The sequence below is a fragment of the Sardina pilchardus genome, chromosome 1, assembly GCF_963854185.1.
Source record: "Sardina pilchardus chromosome 1, fSarPil1.1, whole genome shotgun sequence".
Lineage (NCBI taxonomy): Eukaryota > Metazoa > Chordata > Actinopteri > Clupeiformes > Clupeidae > Sardina > Sardina pilchardus.
In genome coordinates this window covers 43501530-43516323 of record NC_084994.1, presented here as the reverse complement: position 1 = coordinate 43516323, position 14794 = coordinate 43501530, and the positions used below count along the sequence as shown (strand labels likewise).

Sequence of the window (14794 nt, the reverse complement as noted above, 5' to 3'; positions counted from 1 at the left end):
CTCTCCTCCACTCGGCTCGGCTCGGCTCTCATTCAGCGCGCGCGGCTGAGCGGCTGTTCAGAGAGAGGGCGCTTTGGTGCAGTCGTCCTGCTGCAATGGGTGCACTCGCCTGACTGTGCTCACCTGTCTTACTCACACGCGCTCTCTCTCTTCTTCTCTCTTTCTGTCTTTCTCTTTTTTTCCTCTGTCTCTCTCTCTTTCTTTCTCTTTCTCTCGCTCTCTCTCTGTCTCTCTCTTTCTCTCTCTCTCCATCTCTCTGTCTCTCTCCGTCTGCTTCTTGTTGTTCTCCAGGCAACTCCTCCACAACAGCAACATCAGCAGCAGTAACGGCAGCACGGAGGACCTGTTCAGAGACAGCATCGACTCGTGTGACATCGACATCACTGAGAAGGTACTGTGCAGTCCCAAACAGGGCGCAGCACACATTTACGCCCACCCCCCACATTCCAACCGTCTAATTGAGTGAGCAAACTCGCTGGCTATATTACTGCAACCTAAAAGCATTCTGGACAAATGGTGTTTGACCTTCTACACATAATATGTTGCTGTGAAATAGTGTTAAGCTGATAGAACAACATACTGTAATACTGCATGTGTTGGTTGAGGTTTAGATATACAAACATACGAGCCAGTTGTAAACTAAATTAGTGGTCTGCTGGATGATCGATATCCACAGTTGTGTCTGATCAGTTTTAAAGATGGTACAGGACAGGAGAATGTTGAGCCCCTTAATTAAGTGACGTCACCTCTTGCAGGTGAGTTACCTGGAGAAGAAAGTCGCCGAGCTGGAAAATGACAATCTGATGAATGGGGACGTCAAGTCCAAGCTGAAGCAAGAGAACACTCAGCTGGTCCACCGGTAAAACAAACACACACACACACACACACACACACACACACACACACACACACACACACACACACACACACACACACACACACACACAGACACAGACACAGACACAGACTTCTGTCTCTCTCTCTCAAAGACACATTTAGAGATACAGACTGTGGAGAAAAGTTCTGATACGGTTATGTGAATTTTTTTTCAGGTGTCAAGTCAAATGAAGAACTATCTGTTTTATTGAATTGCTATTATCAAAAGCAATAGGATGCACAATATACCTGACTAATTATGACACAACTACACCGACTCACATATTGTACAGTTCCACAGCTGACCCACACCCCACCCACACGGTTCTCTGGAAATCCAGGATGCCAGTCCAGGATGTTGACAAACAAAGTTTCCGTTCTGCGTTACTAATTTGCCTAAAGTTTTGATCTGTATCAATGTGCATTTCGATGACGTGTGTGTGTGTGTGGGTGTGCACACCGCTTCCAACCTTGATTCCAACCTAATTTGTTTTTTGTGCGTGTGTGCGTGTGCGTGTGTGTGTGTGTGTGTGTGTGTGTGTGTCAGGGTGCATGAGCTGGAGGAGCAGCTGAAGGACCAGGAGGCGCGTGCGGAGCGGCTGATGGAGGAGGAGCTGAGGAGGCACCGCGAGGCCTTCAGCAAGATGGAGCGCGACAAGAACACCGAGATCGAGCTCCTCGCCAACCGGTACTGACCCACCTACACACACACACACACACACACACAGAGAAAACCACTGCAGTGCAGGAAAAGGCTTCCCACACAAACAAGCTCTACCCCCTGGCACAAGCTGACATGGATTTGGCAATCCACAGTTTTTACAATTCCTGCAGAAAGAATGCAATATTATTTATAATCACAATTTACTGTTTAATAATCCATCTTTAGATAGTGATGCGCTTGGGGCTAGACACAAGTGACTCGTCATTTTTGTCAAACGCTGAAAACACTAATTGAAGCAGTTGTGACTGCATGATTTTTGCATTCATCTGAATAAACTTAATTTTGTTGATGGTGGTGGTGTGATAAAAATGCTGATTACCAATATGGCTCGTCGTGCACAAAGCCCCATTTCAAATCTCCATATATTTTGCAACAACATCTCACGAAATTGATCGTGTCAGGCAAAGTCAGCGTCATGAAACTATTTGGAGAATGACGCATAGGTAACCATAGATCCATGAAATGGAATGTAAATAAACTCAAATAAAGCAGCTGTGATAATCTCAGTGCCGTTTGCTGCTCAGCATGAGTGATCAGGTGCACCCAACGTGGGTGCTAAACAGTGAGATCAGTCAGAGGAGTCACTAAAAACCTGAGCCTTCAGTGTAAGACACTCACACCACAACTCTTACAGGGCCTCAGGGCTCGTAACCCTAGTAGGCTACTTGGTGATGCTGGTGCGCAGCGATAAGTGCTACATGTGGATGCCATACATCTGTTCAGACAGGCCAATCATCCAGACAGCGTTCATTCAGTTTTTCAGAGGTCCTCTATCAAGAAATAATGACCGGTAGAATGTTGGGCAATCCCAACGTTCCCAAATCAATGGAGCGTTCTACTTGCATGGTGAAGAGCCGTATAGTAAGCATTGACCATGGCACTTGGACAATGTTGTGTTAATTGGGTTGCTACTGTAGCTGTTCTGTGACTCTGTCCATTTGTTATTGTCTCTCTCTCCCCCAGGCTTCAGCAGCTTGAGGAGGAGAACACCGAGATGGCTGTGAACATGAACCGACTCAAATCACAGTCTGAGAAACTGGATGAGGTGTGTGCATTGCTCTGTCGTTGACATTTTTATAAATTATTGTTTTAATTTTAAGTCCTTTTTTCATACAGAATACACCGAATCCGTACAAATTAAACTGATTTATTCGGGACATAGATCCCCATATCTTGCTCCTACCACAATTAAATTGAGCTACGGTCCAGACGATTAGAAGCAACTGTTCTACATGCAGACTGTACAAGAAGAATAGACGGGGTTTTTTATTCAATCCTTAATAGTTTGAGTATAAGTCACTTATATAAAGGGAACGTCAGAGGAGCCAAAATATCATCATAATATCACGTAGTTGTGTTTGACAAACACAGCAGTCATAGCAGTGAGCTGGTGCGTGTTAAAGTTCATTTACCAGTCATCACTGAGGTGTGTGTGTGTTGATGTGTGCGCACACACACACACACACACACACACACACACACACACACACACACACACACACACACACACACACACACACACACACACACACACACACACACACACACACACACACAATCAGTCTGCATCATCTCCCATCTGCTGACTGCAGCGCTTGCGCTCCCTAGTCTGATTGACGCGTGTGAGCGCTAATTCCAAACCGTCATCAGCACCCCTGTTTCCTGGGTGTGGCACCACCCCACAAAGGGAAGTCAGCACAAAAACAGTAGTCTTAGGACTCTACAACTACAGAATGCATTTAACATACATTTCACAACATGTTTATGCAGTTCAAAACAGAAATGTTAATGTATTACTCTCACTAACAACTGGAATGCAGTGACTTCAATGGTGTCATTATTCAGTATTTAGCTTTGTACTGCCCTTTATGGTGGCGATGGATGAGCCCATTTAAGCAGACTAAGTCGAAATATATATATATGGACATGTTATGTCTTTGTGGTCACAGGAGAAACAGAGAATGACCGATAAACTGGAGGACACCAGCTTACGGCTCAAGGACGAGATGGATCTGTACAGGAAGATGATGGACAAGCTGAACCAGAACCGGCACGAGCACCAGAGAGAGAAGGACGCCATGCAGGAGGTGACCAGACTGCTCTCTGCTCCAGACAGATCCCAAACACACTCTCACAGTGGTGTATAGAAACACCAACAACATTTAAAAAGCTACCCACCAGCTGTTTACAAACATCTAGCCTACAGTAGTCCAGACAAAACAACCATCCGCCTTAGCACAAGCTTCGCTTTGATCTAGCTGTGTGAATGCTCCTCTCCACAAAGCTCCTCACGGCTACTGTTCAGTTTTACTCGTTTCACTCTCTCTTGTTTACTCTGTTTTGAGCTTGGCTTTGCTCCCCCCTCACTCCTCTCCTCTCTCTCTCTCTCTCTCTCTCTCTCTCTCTCTCTCTCTCTCTCTCTCTCTCTCTCTCTCTCTCTCTCTCTCTCAATTTCTCTTTCAATTTCAATTTCAAAAGTGCTTTATTAGCTAAATGTTTAGCCAAAGCAAATATTACATACATTGAACATACAGGTGTAAGACATGGACATAACAACAGACAAATAATCAGAATGTATTGAAAATCTCTCTCTCTCTCTCTCTCTCTCTCTCTCCTCCTCAGCTGATTGAGGAGCTGCGGCGGGAGCTGGAGAACCTGCAGCTCTACAAGCTGGAGGCCGAGAGGCTGGGCCGCGTGCGCAGCTCCTCCGTGAGCTTCTCGGACTTCAGCCCGCGCACCCGCGAGGCCGAGCTGGAGCTGGAGGTCAAGAGACTCAAACAGGTACAGTACGCACGCACTCACTCGCCGCTAGATCTGCCTGTGGGCGTACAAAACAAACACCCCTGTCACTCTTCGTCTAATTCCAACGACTGTACTTTGGAAACAAATAGATGTCTAAAGATATGGACTTCGCATTGCGGCCTTTTTTTTTTACAGCCATCCCTACATTCACAGGGCTGACATTGTTGGCTTGCTCTAACCTATTTATGAACCATGTTGGTGGTGAGCTTCTCATTCATTTGGTCTGCTTATTTTTTAACCGTTTTTCAATTTGTCTGAATTTGTATCTGAACTATGTATGCAGCTCTACATTACATAATTTCTTTGTAAACGAGTGTGCATTGAAGAAGTAATTTGGAGGTCAACTGCTGCAATGAAACACCCTGCACCTGTACCTTGTGAGTTGTTCCTGTACCTTGTGAGTTGTTGTTGTTGTACCTTGTGAGTTGTGTGACTTGTTGTGGTGCCATTTGCCTGGCGGTGTTTGGTGGTGCTGGCGCGGCCTCCCCCCTCTGCCCGGTCACACTGCCGGTGCCGCTGTGAAAGTTCAGTGTAAACATGAAACGCTGATAAGAGGCTAGGAGGCGTGAGCCCCAGCGATCCATCACCACAGTATTCAAATGCGAGGACTCAATGCCTTCAATCTGACATCAAAGTCCTTGACTTTTAAGTTCACACCGCCCACTCCATCCCTGGAGCAGTTCCTCATGGTCACTCATTTTAAGTGTTTGTTTTCGTCCACACATTTTACAGGAAGGGCACCTATATTTATGAAACTGCCACACAGCACATGCCTCCTGTTCTGGCAACCAGAACTTGTGGCAAGTGGCAGCAAACATGAACACAAAGCTGGGTGAAAATAAAAGCCTGTGAACGAGCAAGCAGGCACCACATGAAGAGTAACAGTGATCTTTATACTTTATTTTCTGCGAGTGTGGGATGGATCCATTGTTGCCTTCTGTGGCTTTAATTATGCATTCCTCTTCTGCAGCACTCTCCAACACAAAACAGAATGTGTAGGCGGGCCTCATGAATCTTCCCTGGGTGTTAGTGCTTAACTCACTGAGCTATTCAGTGGGTATGGCGCTGGCTGAGGAAGTCCAACGAAATGCCTCCCACTAAAAGCTGATAGCCCTCACAGCTAGAGTCACGTGATCGTTGAGCTCGGCTGCTCGCTCACTCGGCGCTCCTGTCGCCTCTGCTTTGTTTACCCCAGAGGATGGCTCCGCAGGACTTGCCCACTGAACTGCAGCACCTTGTGTCTGCTGGGGCCAGGCTGCGTCCCAGTCTCCTGGTAAACCCCCCTCCCCGCTACCTCCCCGACCCCCCCCCCCCCCCCCACCACCACCCTCATAACCTCATCATTAACCACCAATAACTACTCCAGCCAGCTGTCTGTAGTCGGTTTGAACTGTGTGCACAAGTTTGCTGACCCTGTTCTGACGCTGTAACTTCTAATCCCGCTTCATTTTGTCTAGAAGGCTGTTGGCGTGTTGTGTGCGTGTGGACTGTTTTTTCTTGTCTACACACCTTGTATGAATGTCTTAACTTAGACTCTCTCTTTTTTTTTTTTACTGATTCTGTGTCTGAGCTCCAAGCTGATGGAATGTCTCAATTTTCTCCATTAAAAATTGTGGCCTCGGTAATAACAGAGCTGTTAAAATCTCGAGGCCTTTTTTTCCCACCTGCCGAGACTCACTGTTCTTTCCCCTCCCCACCCCACCCCTCCTGCAGGAGAATCAGAAGCTGAGGGAGCAGAACGAGGAGCTGAACGGGCAGATCCTCAGCCTGAGTCTCCACGAGGCCAAGAACCTGTTTGCCCAACAGACGAAAGCCCAATCCCTGGCTGCAGAGATAGACAGTGCCTCCCGAGATGAGGTGTGTACTAGGGCTACAGGACAGATGGTCTGGGGGGGGGGGGGGGGGATGATGGATAAATTGGGTGGGGGACGGCAGAGATGTTTCTCCTGAAGAATGGACTGTAGAATTTAGAATGGAATATTTTAGGATGAATTATTTTACATTTTAATATTGTACATTTCAAGGGTCCTAAAGTTCCCTGGGGATATGCCGTTTATCTATCTAGCTTTATGTGTATCTGTCTGTCTGCCTCTGTCTGTCTGTCTATCTATTAGAGGGATTAGGTTTAAAGACACTGTGTTGTCAAATGAATGTTCTGATAATTCCACTCTGTTCACAGCTGATGGAGGCCCTCAAAGAACAGGAAGAGATCAACATTCGCCTCAGGCAATACATGGACAAAATCATCCTGAACATCCTGGACCATAACCCCTCCATCCTGGAGATCAAGAACTAACTCCACCAGAGGGGACGAGGAGTGGAGACTCTACACTGGACATATAGCGCCCCCTGTTGTCTGTGCTGGAACATGTGAACTGCACCCATGCTGGAAAACTGGAACTTTTTTGCCCATGTGTCTTGGGAGGGGGAAAAAAAAGGAAAAAAAGAGATTTTTTTTGTATGTCTTTGTTACGATCTGTGAATCTTTAAAAGATATTAATACCTTTCATGCACTTTTTTGAAGATTATGCTGTCATTGCCATTGCTGTAAATCAACAAAAACCATTGAGGGTGAAATCACTGAGAGGGAGGAGGAGGTGTGGGCATCCCTGAAGCACGGTGCCATACGGTGCCAGGCGGTCAGCAACCCTCTGACCACCCTGTGCTTGAGCTAACGGCACAGACGGCCCACGGAGAGGGCAGCAGGGCCAGAGGTCAGAGGTCAGAGGTGTGGAAGAGACAGTAGCGTCTCAACGCGTTGAGAAGTGCTTGTACTACTGACGAGGATGACGCAGAATGCTGGGAGGGAGCCGGGTTGTCTGTGACAGGCCAGTTGCTATAGCGAGAGGTTGTGGTCGTGGTCAGTATGTGCTAATAAGGGTCGGGGCTCATGTTGAAGTGCCTGTGGTCGCGGAGCGGGGAAAACTGAGCGCTCGTAAAACATGGACCACGAATGTGATGAGGGAGAAACAAGAACAGACTGCGGAAGTGAAGTTGGGTGGAGGGGTGGGTGTGCAAGAGACTTGCATAAGGCAGGTGTATATTCTGAAACAATAATTGGTTGAAAAGATGGTGAAACTCACAAATGTGCACTTGGTAAGAGTATGTTACGGAGTCAGTTTAAAGGATATAAATGGTGGGTTACTGACCAAGGCTGTAGACCAGAGAGTTGTGGGTCAAGGGTCATACACTTGAATGTACAGTACAGTAGCACAGACTATGTGAATGTCACAATGCTGAAATTATATAGGTTACTTAAACAGAGGCGGAGGTCGTTCCTGAGGCGTTCAGTTTGTGTGTGGTCACGGTGATGCACAGCGCAAGCCCATCTTTTGCTAACTTTTGGTAACTTATAATGAGGGGAGCATTTTGCAGCAATCCAAAATCATGGTGTGGTTTTGTGAAGTACTGCCAGGTATACACACACACACACACACACTTGTATGAGATCGATTTGTTTTTCACCAGCAAATTACTGTTGAATCTACTTATGTGGGCTGTCATGACTCTGCTCAGACACCGAGGGATAGACTGATGCAAATGCACCAGGACTTCTGCATATTTGCAAGTGGCTCAATGACTGTCAACAACAACAACAACAACAACAATAATAATAATAATAATAATAATAATAATAATTTATCAGCAATGTAGGCTCCAGCCAGATGAATATGACCCAGCCAGAGTGTATTATCCAGCATTTCAGCGACGAAGCCAGTAAAGATTTCTGTTTTTTGACAGTTGTATAGGGATATGACATTACTGAAAAAACATGGAGTCTAGTTTTGCTTCTTGCACAAAGCAGTTTCTTTGCATGTACTTCTGGTGATTGTGCCTTGCCTCCTGTCTGTTCCACATGGATCCATGTAGACCATTAAGAGTATAGGCTATAGTAGGCTGACTTTATATAGACGTTCAGTGTCTTAAAAATTTTTTGTGAGATGTAAATGTTGTACAGATTAGTTCATTTGTTTTAAACTTAGTTTTTTTGTTTTGTTTTGTTTTGTTTTTCAAATCAGACAAGGCATTTTCAGAGCGAACAGTAGTGAACTTGTAGCAGGACATTTGGTGTTCGAAGGTAGTCCTATCAGGACATAATACTCCCAAACCTAGATCTTTTTCTTTCTTCTTTTTTTAAAAGAACAATATTTCATTTGATCTCATGGAGCTTTTGTGAAGTTGAATGGGGTATGGCCCGTCTGACTGCTGCTTTAGGTGCTGCCCTGAGCCAACTGATGAGCTTTCTTCGGAGTGCATACCTGCACCTTTTTTTTCGTCCCTTTGAAATTTAAATGGTAGACCCTAGGCTACGGGAAGAAGCTACCACCATGTAGCCAAGACCCACTTTAGACACAAGCCGAGTAAAACCTGCAGATGAGCGGTCATCAAGTTAATTGGTCATCTCATCTGCATGGAATTTGTGTTTTAACAGTCATACAACACCTGTTGTTAATATCCGGTTAAGTCTATCTTGTAATGAGTTTGCTAAGCTAAGTTTTTTCCCTTGTGAAAATAAAATAATTGCATAATTAAAATATGTTGAACAAGTAGCAGTGAAGTGTTCCTTTCTTTGAGGTGGTTTAATAACAGAGCTGCAGACTGCAGGCCTACACTACATTGACCTTTGACATCACAGCACAAAACCAAAGCAAATTTCGTAACGAACCATGAAATGTATCGAAATCATGTTAGCCAACTTTGTATCTACTGGATGGAAGTTATTTTCATTTAAAAATTAAGTAGCCTATCCATTTCATGATCCATTTGAGCTAGCCAGGGAGCAGAGCGTCCACGTGTTGTACCCCTGAGTGTGGGGGTGGGGAGAGGGAGAGCTACTTTTTCGCAGCAGCGGTTTCTTTCGCGGAGCTCGTAGGCTAAACTTGTAAAATGGGTAAGTTCTCAGGTGAAATTGTCAATTAATAGTTAAGCTTCGAAAGACATCTTTGATGCACACGGCACTACTAGATGAGAGAGTTAGTTAGTATATTCATGCTATCGCATTTTCTCCAAGATTTCCCCTGATTTGAAATTGCAAGCTGTGCTATAGGCTACTCAACGAAAACGCTTCAGCGCTTCTACATTGTCTGAACGTGAACATTGGCTTAATGATTTGTTTAACTTAAGAATGCGTTGTTTTACCAACACTTAGCCTGTATACCAGCTTTGTTTAGACTTTGTCATGGCGTGCACGATTGATGCAGTTTGTTTTGCATTTTACTGTTTAGCGTCAGATTGTAAAGTCATGGCCCACAGAAACAACAGTTCCGTTACTTCACATTGGCCATTTCTCCTCCAGGTAGGCAGAAAAGTGTTGGTGAGGTGGGCCTGCCCAAAGTGACACCCCAGTCTGAGTTGTCTGTAAAGATCCCCCCAGATCAATCTCAGGCGCAAACGCATCCAAGGCAACGGCCATCAAGGACAAGAACCGGTGCGAGGAGGAGGTCTTCAGTAGAGAACTCCAATTTCTCAACGCCACATGAGCTATGGGACAAAGAGGACTGGGAGACGACTAGAAAACAAACTGGAAACCAAAAAGAGAACTATCATGGTGAGTTACAAACATCTCAAATGGTTGTGCCAGGTAGAAAGTTAGGATTGTACTTGCTGTACTTGCTTTTCCAATGTATTCTTAACTATTTCTGTACCCCAGACCATCTAGTGGACTCTGGGTCTGCAAGACTGCTTTTCACACTATTAAAAAATCACCTGAACCATCAGTCCAAATGAACTCGGGTCTGGACTAAACTGTCTAGTGTTAAACACGCCCATAATATCTTCTTGAAGGTGGAGGCGAGAAGGGAGCAGCCGAGTCAACGTGGGGGGACCCCACCAAGCCCTCCAAAGTCCAGACCTGGTCTCGTCTCCGGCCGTGCAGGAGAGGCCCCAAAAAGAGCTACTTCAGATGGAGGAAGAGGAAGGCGGGCGTGGAGGAAGATCCCCCTCTGCCCCTGCTGCACTGGCAGCAGCAGCAGCACGTGGAGATCGAGGACTGGGAGCAGGAGATCAGCGAGCAGGACAACGGGGAGGCCGATCACGACAGCCCGTACGGTGAGCCTCACTGCCGGTCTAAAATGGCCGCCATCCAATACCCACAAATACCCACTCGTAAAAAAAAAAACACACACACAGTTTAATGGAACATTTTGTGCCTGGTGAACCTCGTTGTGCTCTTAATGAGACTCTCTGCATGGTCACCACAGTATTTGCTAGTGCTACTCTAACAATGGGATAGTCCATCCAGTGTTAGTTATAAATCAGTGGGTACGCCCCTGGAGGATCGAGGAGAGATGTTGAGAGGCACCCATAGACCCTCTGCCCCCCCCCCCCCCCCCCCCCCCCCCCGTGCAGGTATCGAGGATGTCCTGACGGTGGCGCTGATGAGGCTGAGCGTGGAGCAAGGTGGCTGCATTCCGTCCCTCTACAACCCCAGCGTCCACCACATGCCCCCGGTCAAGTGGGAGTACCGCAGCCGCGCAACGGTGGAGGGGCAGTTCTCGGACGCAGAGGAGTGATGGCTCCTCGGGTCTTATTGGTTCGTTAGGGATGGTTGAGCACTCATGAGTTTAGTTTCCTTGCTGGTTTCCTGGTTTGACTGACAAGATTCTCTGTCTGTCAGTTGCGGTCTGTGTATTAGTTTGACAGTTAATACTGTCACTGGAGTTATGGATTTTGTGAAGAAGATTAATTAAAAAAAAAAACACTTTTATTTTATTATTTTAATTCTAATCACTTGGCATCTTATTATGTAATGTCATTTTATTATGTATTTACTTTGACACTTTAGTTACTTTATCATGTATTTTAATTAATTGGTCAAGTGATTGGTTTCATTACAACAGAAAAAGAGTTCAGATTTGTTTATCCACTGATAAAGTATTTGGTCAAACCAAATTTGAGGGCAGCTACATTACAGTTAACTCTATCAACTTTCAGGTTTGGTTCCTTTGCTTGGAGTGGGTTGGGTTTTGGGGGGAGTGTGGGGTTGAGTTCACTGTTCTGGATCTCTGGAACAAAAATAAATCCAGCATTCCAAAAGAACATGGGTTTCCGGTCTGAATAATTCCATATGTTTGCTAGCATGAGTCCCCTGACGCTGCCGTCCAACCACAAGTCTTAACTCCCAGGTTTCTCCACTACAGAAGACAAGGATCATCTGCTTCAGAGAATAAATCATTCAGAGGGCAAAATTACATCCTCTCAGACCAGGCAGCTTTTGAAACCTGACATTCTGTTCAGCACATGTGCAATCTTAATGCACAGTAAAAACTAATAATGCATTAAGTGTAGTTTTGGAGGAAACCTGGTATGTGAATGTACATCTTAACAGGATATTTGCATATTTTTACACATAAGAAACTTTTAAGAATTATTCAGCTAAGCGCATGTTACACTACTACTTTCAAGTCTCAGTCATCAACTGAATTGTTTCAGTAACCGTTTATATCCACTAGGTGGCAGTACTATGCCAGCTTCCTAATGCAATGCAAGATGTTGCACCTATTGTAGACCTACAATTACATTTGAAAGATAATCAGTTGTGGTAAGAATATATTGTGATTCGTTATGACTAGTTTTTGATATATGTCCACTAGAAAAGTTCTAGTAGGCTACAAAATGCAATGCAAAGAGCTGATCTATAGTCATTTTAACGAGATGTACAACCCCTGGCATAAATTATGGAATCACCAGTCTTGGAGGATGTTAATCCAGTTGTTTCATTTTTTAGAAAAAAAACCAGATCACAGACATGACACAAAACTAAGTTCATTTCAAATGGCAACTTTCTGGCTTATTGGAAATATTAAAGGAAATCAAGAAAAAAAAATATTAATCAATAACAGTTGCTTGTTTTAGACCAACCAGAGGGGGAAAAAATGTGGAATCATGAGAAACAAATTGACAAAAGAACACCTTCAACGCACCACTAGTACTTTGTTGCACCACCTCTGGCTGTTGTAACAGCTTACAGTCTCTGAGGCATGGACTTAATGAGTGACCTGTGGAATGTGGATATAACTAGATGAAAGTCGTATTCAGTGATGAATCGTTTCTGCAATGGGCAAGGTGATGATGCTGGAACTTTTGTTTGGTGCCATTTCAATGAGATTTATGAAGACAACTGCCTGAAGAAAACAAGTCATTGATGATATGGGGCTGCATGTCAGGTAAAGGCATTGGGGAGATGGCGATTGTTACATCTTCAATAATGCTTATATTATTATTTATTATATGTAGTTTATATTGACATTTTGGACACTTTTCTTATCCAATCAATTGAAAGGATGTTTGGGGATGATTACATCATTTTTCAAGATGATAATGCATCTTGTCATAGAGCAAAGACTGTTGAATTCCTTGAAGAAAGACACATAAGGTCAATGTCATGGCCTGCAAATAGTCTGGATCTCAATCCAATTGAAAATCTGTAGTAGAATTTGAAGAAAATGGTGCATCCCAAGGCTCCAACCTGCAAAACTGATCTGGCAACTGGAATCAGAGAAAGTTGGAGCCAGATTGATGAAGAGTACTGTTTGTCACTCATTAAGTCCATGCCTCAGAGACTGTAAGCTGTTACAAAAGCCAGAGGTGGTACAACAAAGTACTAGTGGTGCGTTGAAGTGTTCTTTTGTCAATTTGTTTTTCATGATTCCATAATTTTTTCCTTGGAATTGAGTGATTCCATATTTTTTTTCCCCTGGTTGGTCTAAAACAAGCAGCTGTTACTGATAAATTATTTTTTTTCTTGATTTCCTAAAGCCAGAAAGTTGCCATTTGAAATGAACTCATGTCATGTCTGTGATTTGGCTTTTTTCTAAAAAATTAAACAACTGGATCATCCTCCAAGACTGGTGATTCCATAATTTATGCCAGGGGTTGTAGCTATGCTCTTTGCATCTTTTGGCTTCTCTGTTATGGACCTATACTTTGAAAAGCCTCCCACACAACCTCAGACCTTAACGTGATATATTTTAGATATGCACAGACTCTAACAAGATCGTTAGCACTAACACCTCAACCCAATATTCCATACATTCAAACTGAACATGTGGAACGCTCTCTCACAAAGACTGCTCGGGAAAGGTAGGTAGGCCTATTAGTAAGGTTGTCACTAACGTGTTAGCGTTAACCCTCGTGGCCGCAACTCCCTCGCGGGGTCATTCGCAGTCTCTGCCTCTGTTCATTATCGACCACTTGTTGCTCAGCTCACATTTCGACTATGATTTCCACTCGTGAGTCACCATGCTGTGTGGAAAAAATAAGGCTCCATGAATGGGAGCTGTCTCTAAGTTAAGGGTAGAATTGCTCATGAGCGTTTTTAAAACATTTTGCATAGAAGCGGATAGTGCTTCCCATTATTGAATATGTTACCACAGGAATGGCATATTTGTATCTCAATGAGTCAGCACTTCTGCTTTTGGGGGTATCTGTGTGGGATGAAGGGGTTTTTTTTCTGTCTGAGTCAAATGGAAATTTCTAGCTGTCTGAATTAGTTGTCATTTGTTGGTCCTCATCAATGAGTAACATATCCATATGAAATAATTTAGTAGGCTACAGGTGGGAGGTGGCCTACCTCTTCATGAAAGCCACATCCACTTAAGATCTGATGTGTTTCTGAGGTAATTATAATCCATAACTATCTGATCTTATTTCCGGTCTCATCATTCTTTCAGGGAGATTTCATTTTGTTTTGGTCTTTTCCAGCGGTGACCTCCACCAATCTCCTCGGCAGCCACATCCTGTGGCCAAATGGCCCGGCTCCCAAATAGCCACACCGGCACCAGATGTGGGTTCGGTGATTCATCACGGCATTGGCCCTTCTAATTTGAAGGTGATGGCGTCTGGTGACTCAAACCGCCTGATAGATCTAGAGCAGGACTGTGATGTGGGCGTCTGCTGGATGACATGGTGAGTGGAAGATGTGGTCTGGTTTGGTTTGGTCTGGTCTGGTTTGGTCTGGTTCTCCTTGTATGGTTGGCGCCATCTTTCACCGGTATTACACAGAGGAAAAAAATCCCCCCCGTTGTACCAAAATCGTTTTGCTGGCTCTGAGGCATCCTAAGGCCCTAAGACAATTGCAGGGTTTGGGGTAAACGCGCTGGATGAGGTTGAATCTGTTTGTGTGTTATAGCCCAGTAAGGGATCTAGCTGTGGTAATATCTGGCAGCCAATCAAATCAATGAAAGGGGAGGCAGAGCAGCCACATAGAGTACACTACATGAAATCTCCCTCTGATGCAATGTCATCCCGTCCGCCTGCCAAGACAGAGCGAGAGGGCATCCAGGCGGGTCACAGTCCGTCTTCTGTTCTTTTTCGGCCTCCAAACCTCCCTGACCTCCTCCTGTTTTTTTTTTGGTTTTTTTTTTTACATCTCGTTGTTTACTGCCTTTTCAG

General features: G+C 44.6%; 2 protein-coding genes across 4 annotated transcripts in view; both read left to right on the top strand.

Annotated features, from left to right (window-relative positions):
* rab11fip4b (RAB11 family interacting protein 4 (class II) b) overlaps positions 1-8952 on the top strand; it is a 43997-nt gene extending 35045 nt beyond the window's left edge. For 2 of the 3 annotated variants that reach the window (XM_062545189.1, XM_062545175.1), the window contains exons 6-14: positions 292-391; positions 756-859; positions 1424-1564; positions 2564-2645; positions 3550-3687; positions 4223-4381; positions 5598-5675; positions 6116-6259; positions 6582-8952. In XM_062545189.1, the coding sequence (XP_062401173.1) occupies positions 292-391; positions 756-859; positions 1424-1564; positions 2564-2645; positions 3550-3687; positions 4223-4381; positions 5598-5675; positions 6116-6259; positions 6582-6698 (1063 nt within the window). In that variant the 3' untranslated portion in view covers positions 6699-8952. The remainder of the gene's footprint in view (positions 1-291; positions 392-755; positions 860-1423; positions 1565-2563; positions 2646-3549; positions 3688-4222; positions 4382-5597; positions 5676-6115; positions 6260-6581) is intronic. The other variant, XM_062545182.1, reaches the window with a different exon arrangement.
* A 128-nt stretch (positions 8953-9080) lies between these two features.
* On the top strand, positions 9081-11328 carry LOC134092383 (uncharacterized). The gene is made up of 4 exons (XM_062545202.1): positions 9081-9293; positions 9699-9950; positions 10187-10450; positions 10751-11328. Exons 1-4 carry the CDS (start codon positions 9290-9292, stop codon positions 10912-10914), a joined length of 684 nt encoding a protein of 227 aa, XP_062401186.1. The 5' UTR covers positions 9081-9289; the 3' UTR covers positions 10915-11328.
* The last annotated feature ends 3466 nt before the right edge of the window (positions 11329-14794 follow it).